Below are 12,790 nucleotides of genomic sequence, written 5' to 3'. Positions count from 1 at the left end.
GTCTGCCCCACCTTCCATTTAAGCACACTAGTGAGGTTTGGAAAGCCTATGGCCACTACAAAGGCAGGTACCTAGTTCATTCAACTGTTCATTCATTCATTCATGAAATACTGTTGTCAAACTTCTGACCTTTTTGCCTTCTAAAAACTGAGATGAGCTATTTATTAAAACTAATTGTTTTTTTTTTTCTGGAAAAAATTAAGTTAAAGTATGTAAGATCTGATAATCCCCTGTGATATCAAATACTCTATAAAGTATGATTTAAATAGTACAATATATTATCTTATGTGTCAGATGTGTGTATTAAGATGAAGAATCACAGACTACTGTATACAGTCCTTATCTTCCTCTACTTATCAGATTCATTGACTTTCAACTGAATTTTCTCCAGCACTTTTTTTTTTTGAAAATTTTCAAACATACAGAAAAGTTAATTGAATATTATAATAAATACCAGTATCCTTTCTTCCTGAATGATAGACTATATAGTATAATGAACAGTATACTTTCTACCTAGTTTCAAAAAATTAATGTTTTTCCATATTTTTGCTAAACTACTTGAAAGGAGGCTGGAGATACCATGACAATTCTCCCATGAATGCTTCAGCATGCATCCCTTAAGACATGCACCTGTATAACAATGGTATATAGAAAATTAATAATTCTGTCATATTTTCAATATCTGTTCCCTATCCAAATATTCACAATTATCCCAAGAATATCTTTTACGATCTTTAAAAAAAATATTCAGGGTCCTGTCATCATTTATCCATTGCATTTGGTTATTTATTTATTTATTTATTTATTTTATCCATTGCATTTGGTTATAATGCCTCTTTAGTCTTTTTATCTCCCCAACATTTTAGTATTACATATTGACATTTTGAAGAGTCTTGGCCAGTTGTCTTATAGAATGCCCCTCACACTACTCGGTTGGTTGAGCGTCCATCTCTTGGTTTCAGCTCAGGTCATGACCTCACGGTTTGTGGGTTCGAGCCCTGCCTTGGACTCTGTGCTGGCAGTGCAGAGACTGCTTGGCATTTTCTCTCCCTTTCTCTCTGCCCCTCCCTCACTCACATGCATGCTCTCTCTCTAAAAATAAATTTAAAAAAACTTTGAAAAGAAGTTTTAGAATGCCTCACAGTCCAGATTTATCTGATTCTTTCCTCATTATGTTGTTTAATTTGTTACCTTGTCATCAGTATTTCCTATCAGTTAGATGTGAGTTTCAAAGCCTAATTTAAATTTATGTTAAATATTTTTGGCAAGAATACTTACAGGTAGTGCTGACACCAGGACAGCAGGTAGTGACAGACTGTCCCATAATTAGTGATATTAAGTTCAGTCACTTAAGTTAAGATGGTAATTGGGGTGCCTGGGTGGCTCAGTCAAGTGTCTGGCTTCGGCTCAGGTCATGATCTCGCAGTCCGTGAGTTCGAGCCCCTCGTCGGGCTCTGTGCTGACAGTTCAGAGCCTGGAGCCTGTTTCAGATTCTGTGTCTCCCTCTTTCTCTCTCCTCCCCCTGCTCATGCTCTGTCTCTCTCTTCTCAAAAATAAATAAAGGTTAAAAAAAAATTTAAAAAAAGAGATGGTAATTGCCACATATCTATGGTAAAGGCATTTTTATTTTCTTTGTTATTTGTGGAGTTGTGGGCATTGTTTAAATATCTTGTTCCTTGCTCTTTTACACTTGTCATTTTTTAGCATCCATTGATCATTGTTTGAATTAGATCTTGCATGGGTGGGTTGGTGGGGGATGTAAAATGAGACTTTTCTAATTCTGTCATTTAAAAAATAAATTTTTTAACTCATTTTTCTTGAAGAGCTTGAGTGGAGAGCTTTCTTATTCTCTTGTTTTTTTATTGTTTCGAGAATAATTAAAACTATGGATTTTAATTTATTCCATGTGATAACAATCTATTCCAGTCCTTATTCGGTTTGCTCAAATTGTCCCAGGTTTGGCCAGTGGGATCCCTTTCCAGCTGACTGCTTTGTCAATCAAAATCTAGAGCTGTATGTATTCATTGTTACTGAGGTGTCTATTTTTATCTCTATTTTTTAAATCATGAGTTCATATTAACATTTAAAGATCAAATTTAACATTAAAGAACGTTTTCTTAACTCATTTTGGATTGTATCTTGTTTCTCTTACACCTAAAATCTTGGTTCTTAAATCATAAACATGTTACTTATTGCTTTATCTTATGTACATAATTTTTTTTTCAACGTTTATTTATTTTTGGGACAGAGAGAGACAGAGCATGAACGGGGGAGGGGCAGAGAGAGAGGGAGACACAGAATCGGAAACAGGCTCCAGGCTCTGAGCCATCAGCCCAGAGCCTGACGCAGGGCTCGAACTCCCGGACTGCGAGATCGTGACCTGGCTGAAGTCGGACGCTTAACCGACTGCGCCACCCAGGCACCCCATCTTATATACATAATTTCAAAGTTACAATATCGCTATTACTACCAATAGTAAACCTGTTTACTGAGTTCTTGCCCCTAGAATAAGACCCATCAAGCATTTACAGAGTACTTACTGTGTTAAAAAATTATATGAAATAGTATTTTTTTAAGTTTATTTTTTTATTTTGAGAGAGAGGAAGAGAGAGAGTATCCCAAGTAGGCTCCACACTGTCAGCGTGGAGCCCGATGCAGGGCTCGAACTCATGAACTGTGGGATCATGATCTGAGCCAAAATCAAGAATCAGATGGATGCATAACCAACTGAGCCACCCAGGTGCCCCATGAAATAGTATTTCTTATATGGTTATGTTACCAATTTGCTATGCAGTTAGGTTCATCTGTTTCTATTTGTGTTTCATTCGTTTAAAACATTTTTTCTCTTAATATGGAAAATGTTGTAATAGTTCAAAACATGTAAAAAGCTATATTTAGGGAAATAATGCTTCAGTCTTTATTTTCTCTACTTTCTTCTCTATACTTTCTGCCTCCCTTTCTCTGTTAATGTAGTTTCTGATTTATCCTTTTACTGTGTGTTTTTACAAACATAAAAAGGATTTTTAATTCTTCCTCTTAAACAAAATATAAATACTGTAGTCACTATTTTAAACTTTGGTTTTTTCACCCAACAGTGTATTTCCATATCTGAACATGGAGATCTTTCTCATTCTTTTTTTATAGCTCTATAGTACTTATTTCTGTGGATGTATATACTTTGTTCATCCAAACCTCTATTGATGGGCATTTGGGTTCTGTCCAGTCTTGTGCTATTACAAGAATGCTTTAGTGAATAACTGTGCATATATTATTACATATTTGTGGAAGTATATTTTCAGGTAGCCCTAAAAGGGAATTGCTGGGATAAAAGATAAATGCATTCATAATTTTGTTAAATGTTCCCAAATTTCTCTCCATTGTGTCCCATCATTTTATTCTCCCACCATCAGTATATGTAAGTGCTGCTTTCCCCACAGTCCCATCCACAAAATATGGGATCAAATTTTTGAATTTTTGTCAGTCTCATAGTCAAGAAATGATGTGTCAGAGTAATTTTAATGAGATTAAGCATTTTTCATATGTTTAAAGACCATATCTTTTTAGAAACGGTTTTGGCTTCTTTTTTGATACATATGTATTTGTTGTTTTTTTTAAAGGACATTTTTATGTATTAGAAAGGTAAACTTTTTGTGAAATAAGTCTCCAAATGTTTTCTCCAAGTTTATAATTTGTCTTTTGACTTGTGTTTTTCATCATGTAAAGTTTATTTGATGAAGTTTATTACTCCTCTTTATTGCTTCTAGATTTTGAGTCATAGTTACACTTTTCCCACTGCTAGGTTTTCTTTCTTTTTATATTTTATTTTAGAGGTGTGTGTGATCAGGGAAGAAGGGCAGATGGGGAGAGAGAGAATCTTCAGCAGGCTCCATGCTCCGTGCAGGGCTGGACATGGGGCTCGATCCCACATCCCTGGGATCATGGCCTGAGCCGAAATCAAGAGTCGGATGCTCAACCAATTGAGCCACCTAGTTTCCCCTGATTTTCTTTTAGTACTGGTATGGTTTCATTCTTGACATTTATCTCTGTGATCCACTAGGAGCTTTTTCTGGTGTACAGTGTGAAGTACAGATAGAATTTTTTCCCCCAAAATGGCAATTCAGTTATTCAAGCACTGCTTATTAAATTAAAAAAGGTCCATCTTTCCAGCAGTATTTTGAGATGTCACCATTATCATACTAGATTATTTTTGTGTTCATTGTTCTTTCTGTTTAGTGATTTGCTAATACTATCCTGATTTAAATATAGAGGCTTTTTATTTTAATATTTAGTTGGGTTCTAACAGCTTCATTGACATATATAATTCAGATATCACACAATTCAATCATCTCAAGTGTAGAATTTATTGGTCTTTAGTATATTCACAGATTTATGCAGCTGTCATCACAGCCAATTTTAGAATATTTCATTACCCTAAAAGGAAACTCCATATTCATTAGTAGCCACTCTCTGCTACCCCTTTCTACTCTCTAGGCCTAGGCAACTACTAGTTTACTTTCTGTCTCTATAGACATGCCTATTCTGCACATTTCCTATAAATGGAATCATACTACATGTGGCCTTTGTTGATAGGGTTAATGGATTTGTGCCACATGTTAGTACTTCATTGCTTTTTATTGCTGAACAATATTCTGTTATATGGGTGTGCCACATTCTATGCATCTATTCCTTAGTTGATGTTTGATTGTTTCCACTTTTTGGCTGTTATGAATAATGCTGTTAAATGTGTATTTGTGTACCAGTATTTGTGCAGATGTATGTTTTCATTTCTTTTGGGTATATACCTGGGAGTAGAATTGCTGAGTCATACAGAAGCTCCATGTTTAAACCGTTTGAGGAACTGTCAGACTGTTTTCCAAAGCAGTTGATTCCCACCATCTTGGTATAAGGATTCTACTTTATCTACACTCTCACCTTACCAATTTGTAATTATCTGTCTTTTTGATTATAGTCTTCCCAGTGTATATGAAGTGTTATTGTGGCTTTGATTTGTAATTCCCTAATGGCTAATATGGTGAGCATCTGTTCATGTTTTCAGCCGTATCTTCTTTGGGCGAATGCCTATTTAGATTCTTTGCCCACTTAAAAAAAGAAAAGAAAATGTTTTATCTTAAAATAATTTTAGTTTTACAGAAGAGTTGTTAAGGATAAGACAGAGAATGGGGCGCCTGGGTGGCTCAGTCGGTTAAGAGTCCGACTTCGGCTCAGGTCATGATCTCACAGTTCGTGAGTTTGAGCCCTGCATGGGCTCTGTGCTGACAGCTCAGAGCCTGGGGCCTGCTTTGAATTCTGTGTCTCCCTCTCTCTATGCTCCTCCCCCGCTCATGCTCTGTCTCTCTCTGTCTCCTTCAAAAATAAATAAAAACATTAAAAAAAAAAAAAGGATAGTACAGAGAATTTCCATATATTCTTTGTCAGTCCTATATCCATTTTAAATTGTTATTTATCTCTATATTGATTTGTAAGAGTTCTTTACATATTCTGGAAAGATTTCTCTAATTAGATACATGATTTGCAAATATTTTCTCACATTCTGTCCATTGTCTTTTCACTTTCTTGATGGTATCACTAGTGGCATGGAAGTTTTTTATTTTGATGAAGTCCAGTTTTTTTTAATTTTTTCTTTTGTCACTTGTGCTTTTGGTATCCTATATAAGAAGGCTTTGTAAAATTCAAGGTCACAAATTTTTATTTTTTTTAATAAATTTTACAGTTTTTTGTCTAACAGTTTTGTCATTCTAGCCCTCACATTTAAGTGTTTGATCCATTTCTTATATGTGGTATAAGGAAGGGATTCAACTTCTTTTTCTTTTGCATTTGATACCCAGTTGTCCCAGCACCATTTGTTGAAAAGACTGTTTTCTTCCTATTGAATTATCTTGGCACTCTTGTCAGAATCAGTTGACTGTAAATGTATGGGTTTAATTCTGCACTTCCCATGCCATTCCATTGGTCTATCTGTTTACCTTTATGGGGGCACCACACTGTGCTGATGACTAGATTTGTAGTAACTTTTGAAATGGGAGAGTGTGAGTCCTCCAACTTTGTTCTTTTTTTTCCAGTTTGCTTTGTCTATACTGAGTCCCTTGAACCTCCATATGAATTTTAGGATCATGTTACCAATTTCTTAAAAAAATTTTTTTTTAATGTTTATTTATTTTTGAGAGAGAGAACATGAGCAGGGGAGGGGCAGAAAGGGAGGGAGACACAGAATCCGAAGCAGGCTCCAGGCTCTGAGCTGTCAGCACAGAGCTCGATGCAAGGCTCAAACTCACGAGCTGTGAGATCATGACCTGAGCTGAAGTCGGACACTCAACTGACTGAGCCACCCAAACACCCCTCACGTTACCAATTTCTATATAAAAAGGCAGCTAGGATTTAGATAGGAAGGAATTGTATTGATTCTGTAGATCTCTTTGGGAAATATTGACATCATACCAAATATTACATCTTCTTATCGTGGCTATGGGATGTCTTTTTATTTATTAAATGCTCATGTCTAATTTCTTAAACTGTTTTGTAGTTTTAGTCAAAGGATTTTAAAGGTAAAGTTTTGACAGGAATTATGAAGGAAATTTTGTGGACACATCTGAATACTTGATCTAGGAATCAACCTTGGGATGTTTGTGGTGTTGCCCCTTTCTTGTTTCATATGTTTCTTGTAATGAGCAATAAAAAAATTAAGTTATTTGATCTTATTTGCTCTTAAAATTATATTCCAGCTTTGAAAAAAAATAGTTAAGAGATCTATAATTCCCAAAGTAATGATCTTACTTTTGGTTTACAATTAAGATTTGAGAAACAGTAGAGGAACTCACCCCCCCCCCCCATTTTTTGTTGGTTTGTTTTCGAGAGGAAAGCCAGAATTATGTTTACTTACCTATCTACCTATCTATTTCTCCCCTCCCTGCCGTGCAGAGTTTTATATGAAGGGAAAGAAAGGCTTATTCCAGGATGCGAAGTGATCCAAGCCACACCCTATGGTCGCTGTGCCAATGTCAACAATAGTTCAACTACTTCACAAAGAATCTTTATCACTTATCGAAGAGCTCCTCTAATTCGACCCCAGAATTCCTTGGCTGTAACTGATATCTGTGTTATTGTAACCAGTAAAGGAGAAACCCCTCCTCATACTTTCTGCAAGGTTGACAAAAACTTAAATTGTGGAATGGTAAGAATAAAGTTGTTGCATATGTACTCTTAACACCAACCCCCAAGAAGGATAATTTTTGGACTCCTGTTTATTATTGGGTATATAATTTACTCTGTTTTTATTTTCATGTTTTTTTAAAAATTATTTTTATCTCTCTTTTATGATTCATAGTAATTTTTAAGATCCTTAGCTATCTGATTTTTGGAATAATTTCATTGAAAAAATAAATACTTAAAGTCAGGGATTTAAAAAATTTTTTGTGGTATGTGCTAATATTGCCTATGTTACACTAATATAGAGGTTTCGTTAGCTTTTGTGTTTTAGAGGTATCTTTATGGACAGCTCTAGGGAGACTGGATAGAGAACTCCCCTTATATTTATTTATTTTAATTATTGTAGTATTTCATGGCTTTTTTTTGGATGCCTTTTTTTTTTTTTTTTTTTTTAAAGATAGAGACAGAGTGTGAGCAGGGGAGAGGCAGAGAGAGAGAGAGAGGGAGGAGACACAGCATCTGAAGAAGGCTCCAGGCTCTGAGCTGTCAGCACAGAGCCTGACGTGGGGCTTGAACCTACGAACCGTGAGATCATGGCCTGAGCTGAAGTTGGATGCTTAACTGATTGAGTCTCTTAAGCACCTCTGATTTATACTTCTGTGAGACTGAAGTTTACTACTGGGTCAGATTTATTTTGAAAAATATTTTTGGATAAATCTATTACTAGCTTTAATGTGATATAGGCAAAGATGTCTGATGTACCCATGGCTATTAGTCAAGACAGTTTGCCCCTGGAGGTAATGACATCATAGCTTCTCAGTTACCCCAGTCTTCCTTAGTTTGGGCCCTACGGCCCACTCAACTTTGTGCTGTTTCTTTCAAAGTGTCAGATTACACCATTCTAAACTTTTCAAAACTGTTTTTTTTTTTAATCAATTTAATTTTTGTGGCAATGTTTTTTTACTCCTTTCTTTTAGTGTTCTGAACTTCATGTTTTGCTATTTTTTTATAGTCTGTAGTCTGTTTGATAAATGTGTGTTTTACATAGACTTCAGGGAATAAATAGAATCTTTAGAAGACATTCAACAGAATCAATTTATTTTCACTCTTTGGTGTTCTTAAAAAATAATTTATATTTTACAGTGGGGTTCCAGTGTATTTCTGTGTTATAAGAAGTCTGTGCCTGCTTCTAATGCAATAGCATACAAAGCTGGTGAGTAAATTTAAAAAAATTTGTTACTGTAGTTATTGTTGTACATTAACATTTGGTTAGTTTCTGTAGTGTAGTGGTCATCACACTCCCCTAACATTAACATTTGGTTGGAGGAGATGATGTATGCTCCCTTATGTAGTTTATGGGATTGGTCTATTCCTAAATTGAATTATCTATAATTTTAGCATGTAAAGGCTGTAAAGGCATAAGTTTTCTTAAATACATTACATATTACAAGATATATTAATATTACACCCCCCCGGCCCCCCTCTGCAAACATGTTGTTAAGTAGAGATTTTCATCCCAGGTAAGCGTTTGTGAAGTGAACATTCAAGCTTTTAGTCTACACTAAGACATTTAACAGTTCAGTGAAAAACTGCTTACTCTCTCTGACCTTTTGTATTTTGGCAATCGGAAAGGTGTCAAACTGCATCTTTACTTCTTACATTTCCTTCTCTTATCTCTGTGTGTCTGATTTGAAACCACATGTTACTTGCCATGAAAGGTGGACTTGCTTCCTTTCTCCTTTGTTGCAAAGAATCAGCTATATGGAGGAGAGGAGGGCCTGAGAAACTTTTCTGCCATGAAGTGTTTGAGAAATCTATCGCCACATTCTTACTGCACAGTAAAGTGTCAAGGGCTGTAAAGATTTAAGTGTGACCTCTTCATCCCACTGGTATGGTGGGATAAAAACTGAAACTACAGGTATGCTCCAGTTGTAAATAGAAGATACTGGAATACTTCCTTGTGAAAAGAAGCAGTGTCAGTTACTTTTTGATCATGCACAGTTTTTGTTTATTTTATAATTATTATTGTTAATGTTTATTTATTTTGAGAGAGAGAAAGAGAGCGTGTGCAAGCCGGGGAGAGGGGCAGAGGGAGAGGGAGAAAGAGAGAGAGGAGAGAGAGAGCAGGCTCCATGCTCCATGCTTAGTGCAGAGCCCAATGTGGGGCTTGATCTAACGACTGTGAGATCATGACCTGAACTGAAATCAAGAGTCGGACACTTAACCAACTGAGCCACCCAGCTGCCACAATTTTTGGAATAAAGTTTTACTTCAGGGAAGTCTGGCAAATCCCATATTGTCTTCTTAAAAATCTCAATTGTCTTCTTAAAGACATTCATGCTAATAAACCAGACCATATAAATTTTAATATAAAAATGAAGGCAGCATCTAATAATTATAAATTTCAGTATCATTTTAAAATGTGATACTGGTAATACTGCTGTAATGTGTTGATTGTATGTGATTTCCTAAATTTGTCTGTGTGTGGGTGGGGGGGGGGAGCGGAAAAAGTATCATTTTAAAAAAGAAACCCTTATAGAAACAAGGTTTGTGAAAGTATTCAGGTGTTTGATTAAAGACATGTTTTTAGAACGTAGAGTTTTGCACACTGAATTTTAACTCAGAATTCTGCTACTGACTTTCAAGATTTTAACTTAGAGGTGGTCTGCCTATTAGAGACATCAGAGGCTAATGAACTGATGCTTTATAGCTACTTTATTCTGAAGGGGCTTTGTTATGCTTGCTAGAGTGCCCCCTGCTCTTGCTTTGTTGGTCTCACATACTTTGTATTCAGCCACAAGATTTCTGTCTTGTTTACTTTTCATGTTGAATGCTTTTTATACTGCTGCTCTCTCAAGATGAGTTTAGGGGCTCTGATAATTTCTGTTGCCTTGGCATTATTTCATAACACTTACTCCTTCCCTGAATTTTTTACTGAAGTAGTTAGTAAATTTTCCTTTATGTTCCTTACCACTTTCCATAAGATGTTGTGGTATGTAGAAGAGAATACATTGAGGTTGGTGATCCTGTTGAATAGTTTTAGCTTGTATATTCAATACATTTTAATGTTATAGTGAACTATAAGTCCATAATTTTTAAAAAATGGTAAATTTGTAATTTATTTAAATTTCTGATATGGCAAGAGAAAAATTTATTTTGAAATTTCACACATAAATATTTCCATGAAATTTGCTATTAAAATATCCTATTAATATGTATCAGATATAATTTATGGAAAAGTAACTATTTAAAAATTTATTATTGTCTCTTTCTCCAAAAGGTTTAATTTTTAGATATCCAGAAGATGACTATGAGTCATTTCCACTCTCAGAATCTGTACCTCTCTTCTGCCTTCCAATGGGAGCTACTATTGAATGTTGGGATCCTCAAACCAAATATCCACTTCCAGTTTTTTCAACTTTTGTTCTGACAGGTTCTTCTGCTGAAAAGGTAGATTTTTTTCCTCTTTTATTAAACCTGTTTTGTCCCATGTTTTTAATTCCATAAAACGATTAATCTGATGTAAGTTTATTTGAATGTTAGGATTATTTGGACATGATATATTTTGGGTTAAATTTATACCATAATGCCCAAGGTGAGAAGTCAACATGACAATTGGTATCAGGATGCTGATACCTCTGGAACTTGTACAGAAGCAGATACAAAGTCTTTCTAGAGAGATACCCCCAAAACTCAAGCTTCAAGATAAGATTATAATAAAAGTCAGAAGACGTAAAGTCCATAGGAAGAATCAACAAGACACAGTACAAAGCTGGATTAAACCCTGAGGATGCCGAAATGATAGAATGAGAATATGAAAAAAAACCCTGAATATATAATTGGACTGACAAATGAATCAGAGAAGAACAGTATATTTTGTGAAATGAATAGACAGCCTGAGAACAGAATTAGGTGTCTAGAAATGAAAAATACAGCCCTTAAAATTAAAGATTCAGCAAGTGGTTTGAACAGCAGATAAGACATACATGAAGGGGAAATTAATGAAGTGCAAGATAGGTTACCTCAAATGTGGCACAGAAAAACATAGAAAAGAATTTAAAAATGTAGAGGATAGAATCAGAAAGACTAGTGGATATTTAACGAATATCCTGAGGATCAGGATTCTCACTCAGTTGTCACTGAGGATCAGAAGACAAATAATATATTAAAATAGAGGTAGTAAGCAAAGATCGTTTAAACAGCATATAGAAAGTACTAGCCAGACTTCAGGAAAGTTGGCAGACTAGGAGGATCCTGGGCTCACCTGTTCCCATGGATACAACTAGGTGACACTCATATCAGTGTAAATAACCCAGAAAACAGCCTGCCGGAATAAACTCCACAACTAAATGTTGAGAAGAGACCGCATAGAAGAGGGTAAGAAGGGCAGAGAAGTGGTTGGGAACAAAAGGGACCTATAGGACTGTCTGTGGGAGAGAGGGACATCACCAGCATGAGAGGGGAGAGACCTCACACCTGGGAGCCTGTGTGGGTAAGATGAAGCCCCATAATATTTGGCTTTGAACACCAGAGGGGCTGAATTTCATGAGTTTCTTATTTCTTGAAAGAAATTTCAAGATTTCTTATAACCAATGGGACTTAAATCCTGGAACTTTAAAAATCAGCAGGCTGGGTTTTAGGAGAGCAGGGAGAGTGATTGGAAATTGAGTCTCCACCCTTAGAGGGACAGCACAACAAACAGCCTGCAGAGATACTGCATTGAAGCAGCAGTTTGAAAAATGCCTGGGGCGTAGGGGAGGGAGAGTTAATTACTCCTGTCAGAGTGTATCCTGGAGGGATAGGGTTCCCTGAGGGACTTCTCCAGGGACAAAGGAGCTGACTGGTGCCATTTCCCTCCCCACCTCTGAGCATAAACTGCACAGCCACCTATGGGAACTATTCACTATCGAAGTTGCTTATACTGCACTCTGCCTTCCCAGGCAGGCCTGCCTCAGCCCTGGTGCCATAAGTCCCTTACCCTAGAAGACCAACACAGGCCTTGCCAACTCCAAGTCTCCTGACACTGCATTTTGTGGGGCTTCGGTCCTGGTGGCAATGGCTGGTTACATCCTATGGAGGATGCACATACTTTGTTAGAACTGAGCACCCTGCCTTTGCAGATCAGCCCCAGCTGGCCCTGGTCTTGGCAGTGCCTACACGTCCCCTGTGGAAGAGGGCTGTTGGAAAACTTACGGGCACTGTGTGCACCACCCTCCCGCTGAACATGTGCTTTGCAGATCACCAGGGCTGGTCTACGGTGGTGGAGGCATGTCCCCTCTGGAAGAGGACCAGTGCGCACCTTGTTAAAACTGCGTGGTCCACCCACTACTTTCAAGAGCAGGAGACTTAAGTGAGTTTCCTCACACAAATAGACACAGAATTAGACAAAATGAGGAAACAGGAATATGTTCCAAATGAAATGAAAGAACAGGACAAAACCACAGCAAGAGGCCTAAGTGAAACTGAGATAAGTAATAGGCCTGATAGAGAATTTAAAGATTTAAAAAAAAAAATTTTTTTAACGTTTATTTATCATTGAAAGACAGAGAGAGTCAGAGAGTGAGCAGGGGAGGGGCAGAGGGAGAGGGAGACACAGAATCTGAAGCAAGCTCCAGGCTCTGAGCTG

General features: G+C 36.7%; 1 protein-coding gene across 6 annotated transcripts in view; it reads left to right on the top strand.

Moving 5' to 3' along the window:
- DENND4C (DENN domain containing 4C) overlaps nt 1-12,790 on the top strand; it is a 121,374-nt gene that overhangs the window by 37,041 nt on the left and 71,543 nt on the right. For 5 of the 6 annotated variants that reach the window (XM_027047141.2, XM_027047140.2, XM_027047144.2 and 2 more), the window contains exons 3-5: nt 6,937-7,189; nt 8,308-8,377; nt 10,445-10,614. In XM_027047141.2, the coding sequence (XP_026902942.1) occupies nt 6,937-7,189; nt 8,308-8,377; nt 10,445-10,614 (493 nt within the window). Of the gene's footprint in view, nt 1-6,936; nt 7,190-8,307; nt 8,378-8,947; nt 9,083-10,444; nt 10,615-12,790 lie in introns of those variants that run through there. The other variant, XM_027047145.2, reaches the window with a different exon arrangement.

This window comes from Acinonyx jubatus, chromosome D4, assembly GCF_027475565.1.
Source record: "Acinonyx jubatus isolate Ajub_Pintada_27869175 chromosome D4, VMU_Ajub_asm_v1.0, whole genome shotgun sequence".
NCBI lineage: Eukaryota > Metazoa > Chordata > Mammalia > Carnivora > Felidae > Acinonyx > Acinonyx jubatus.
Note: the sequence above shows the minus strand (reverse complement) of the source record. Positions and strands in the feature narration are given on the sequence as shown.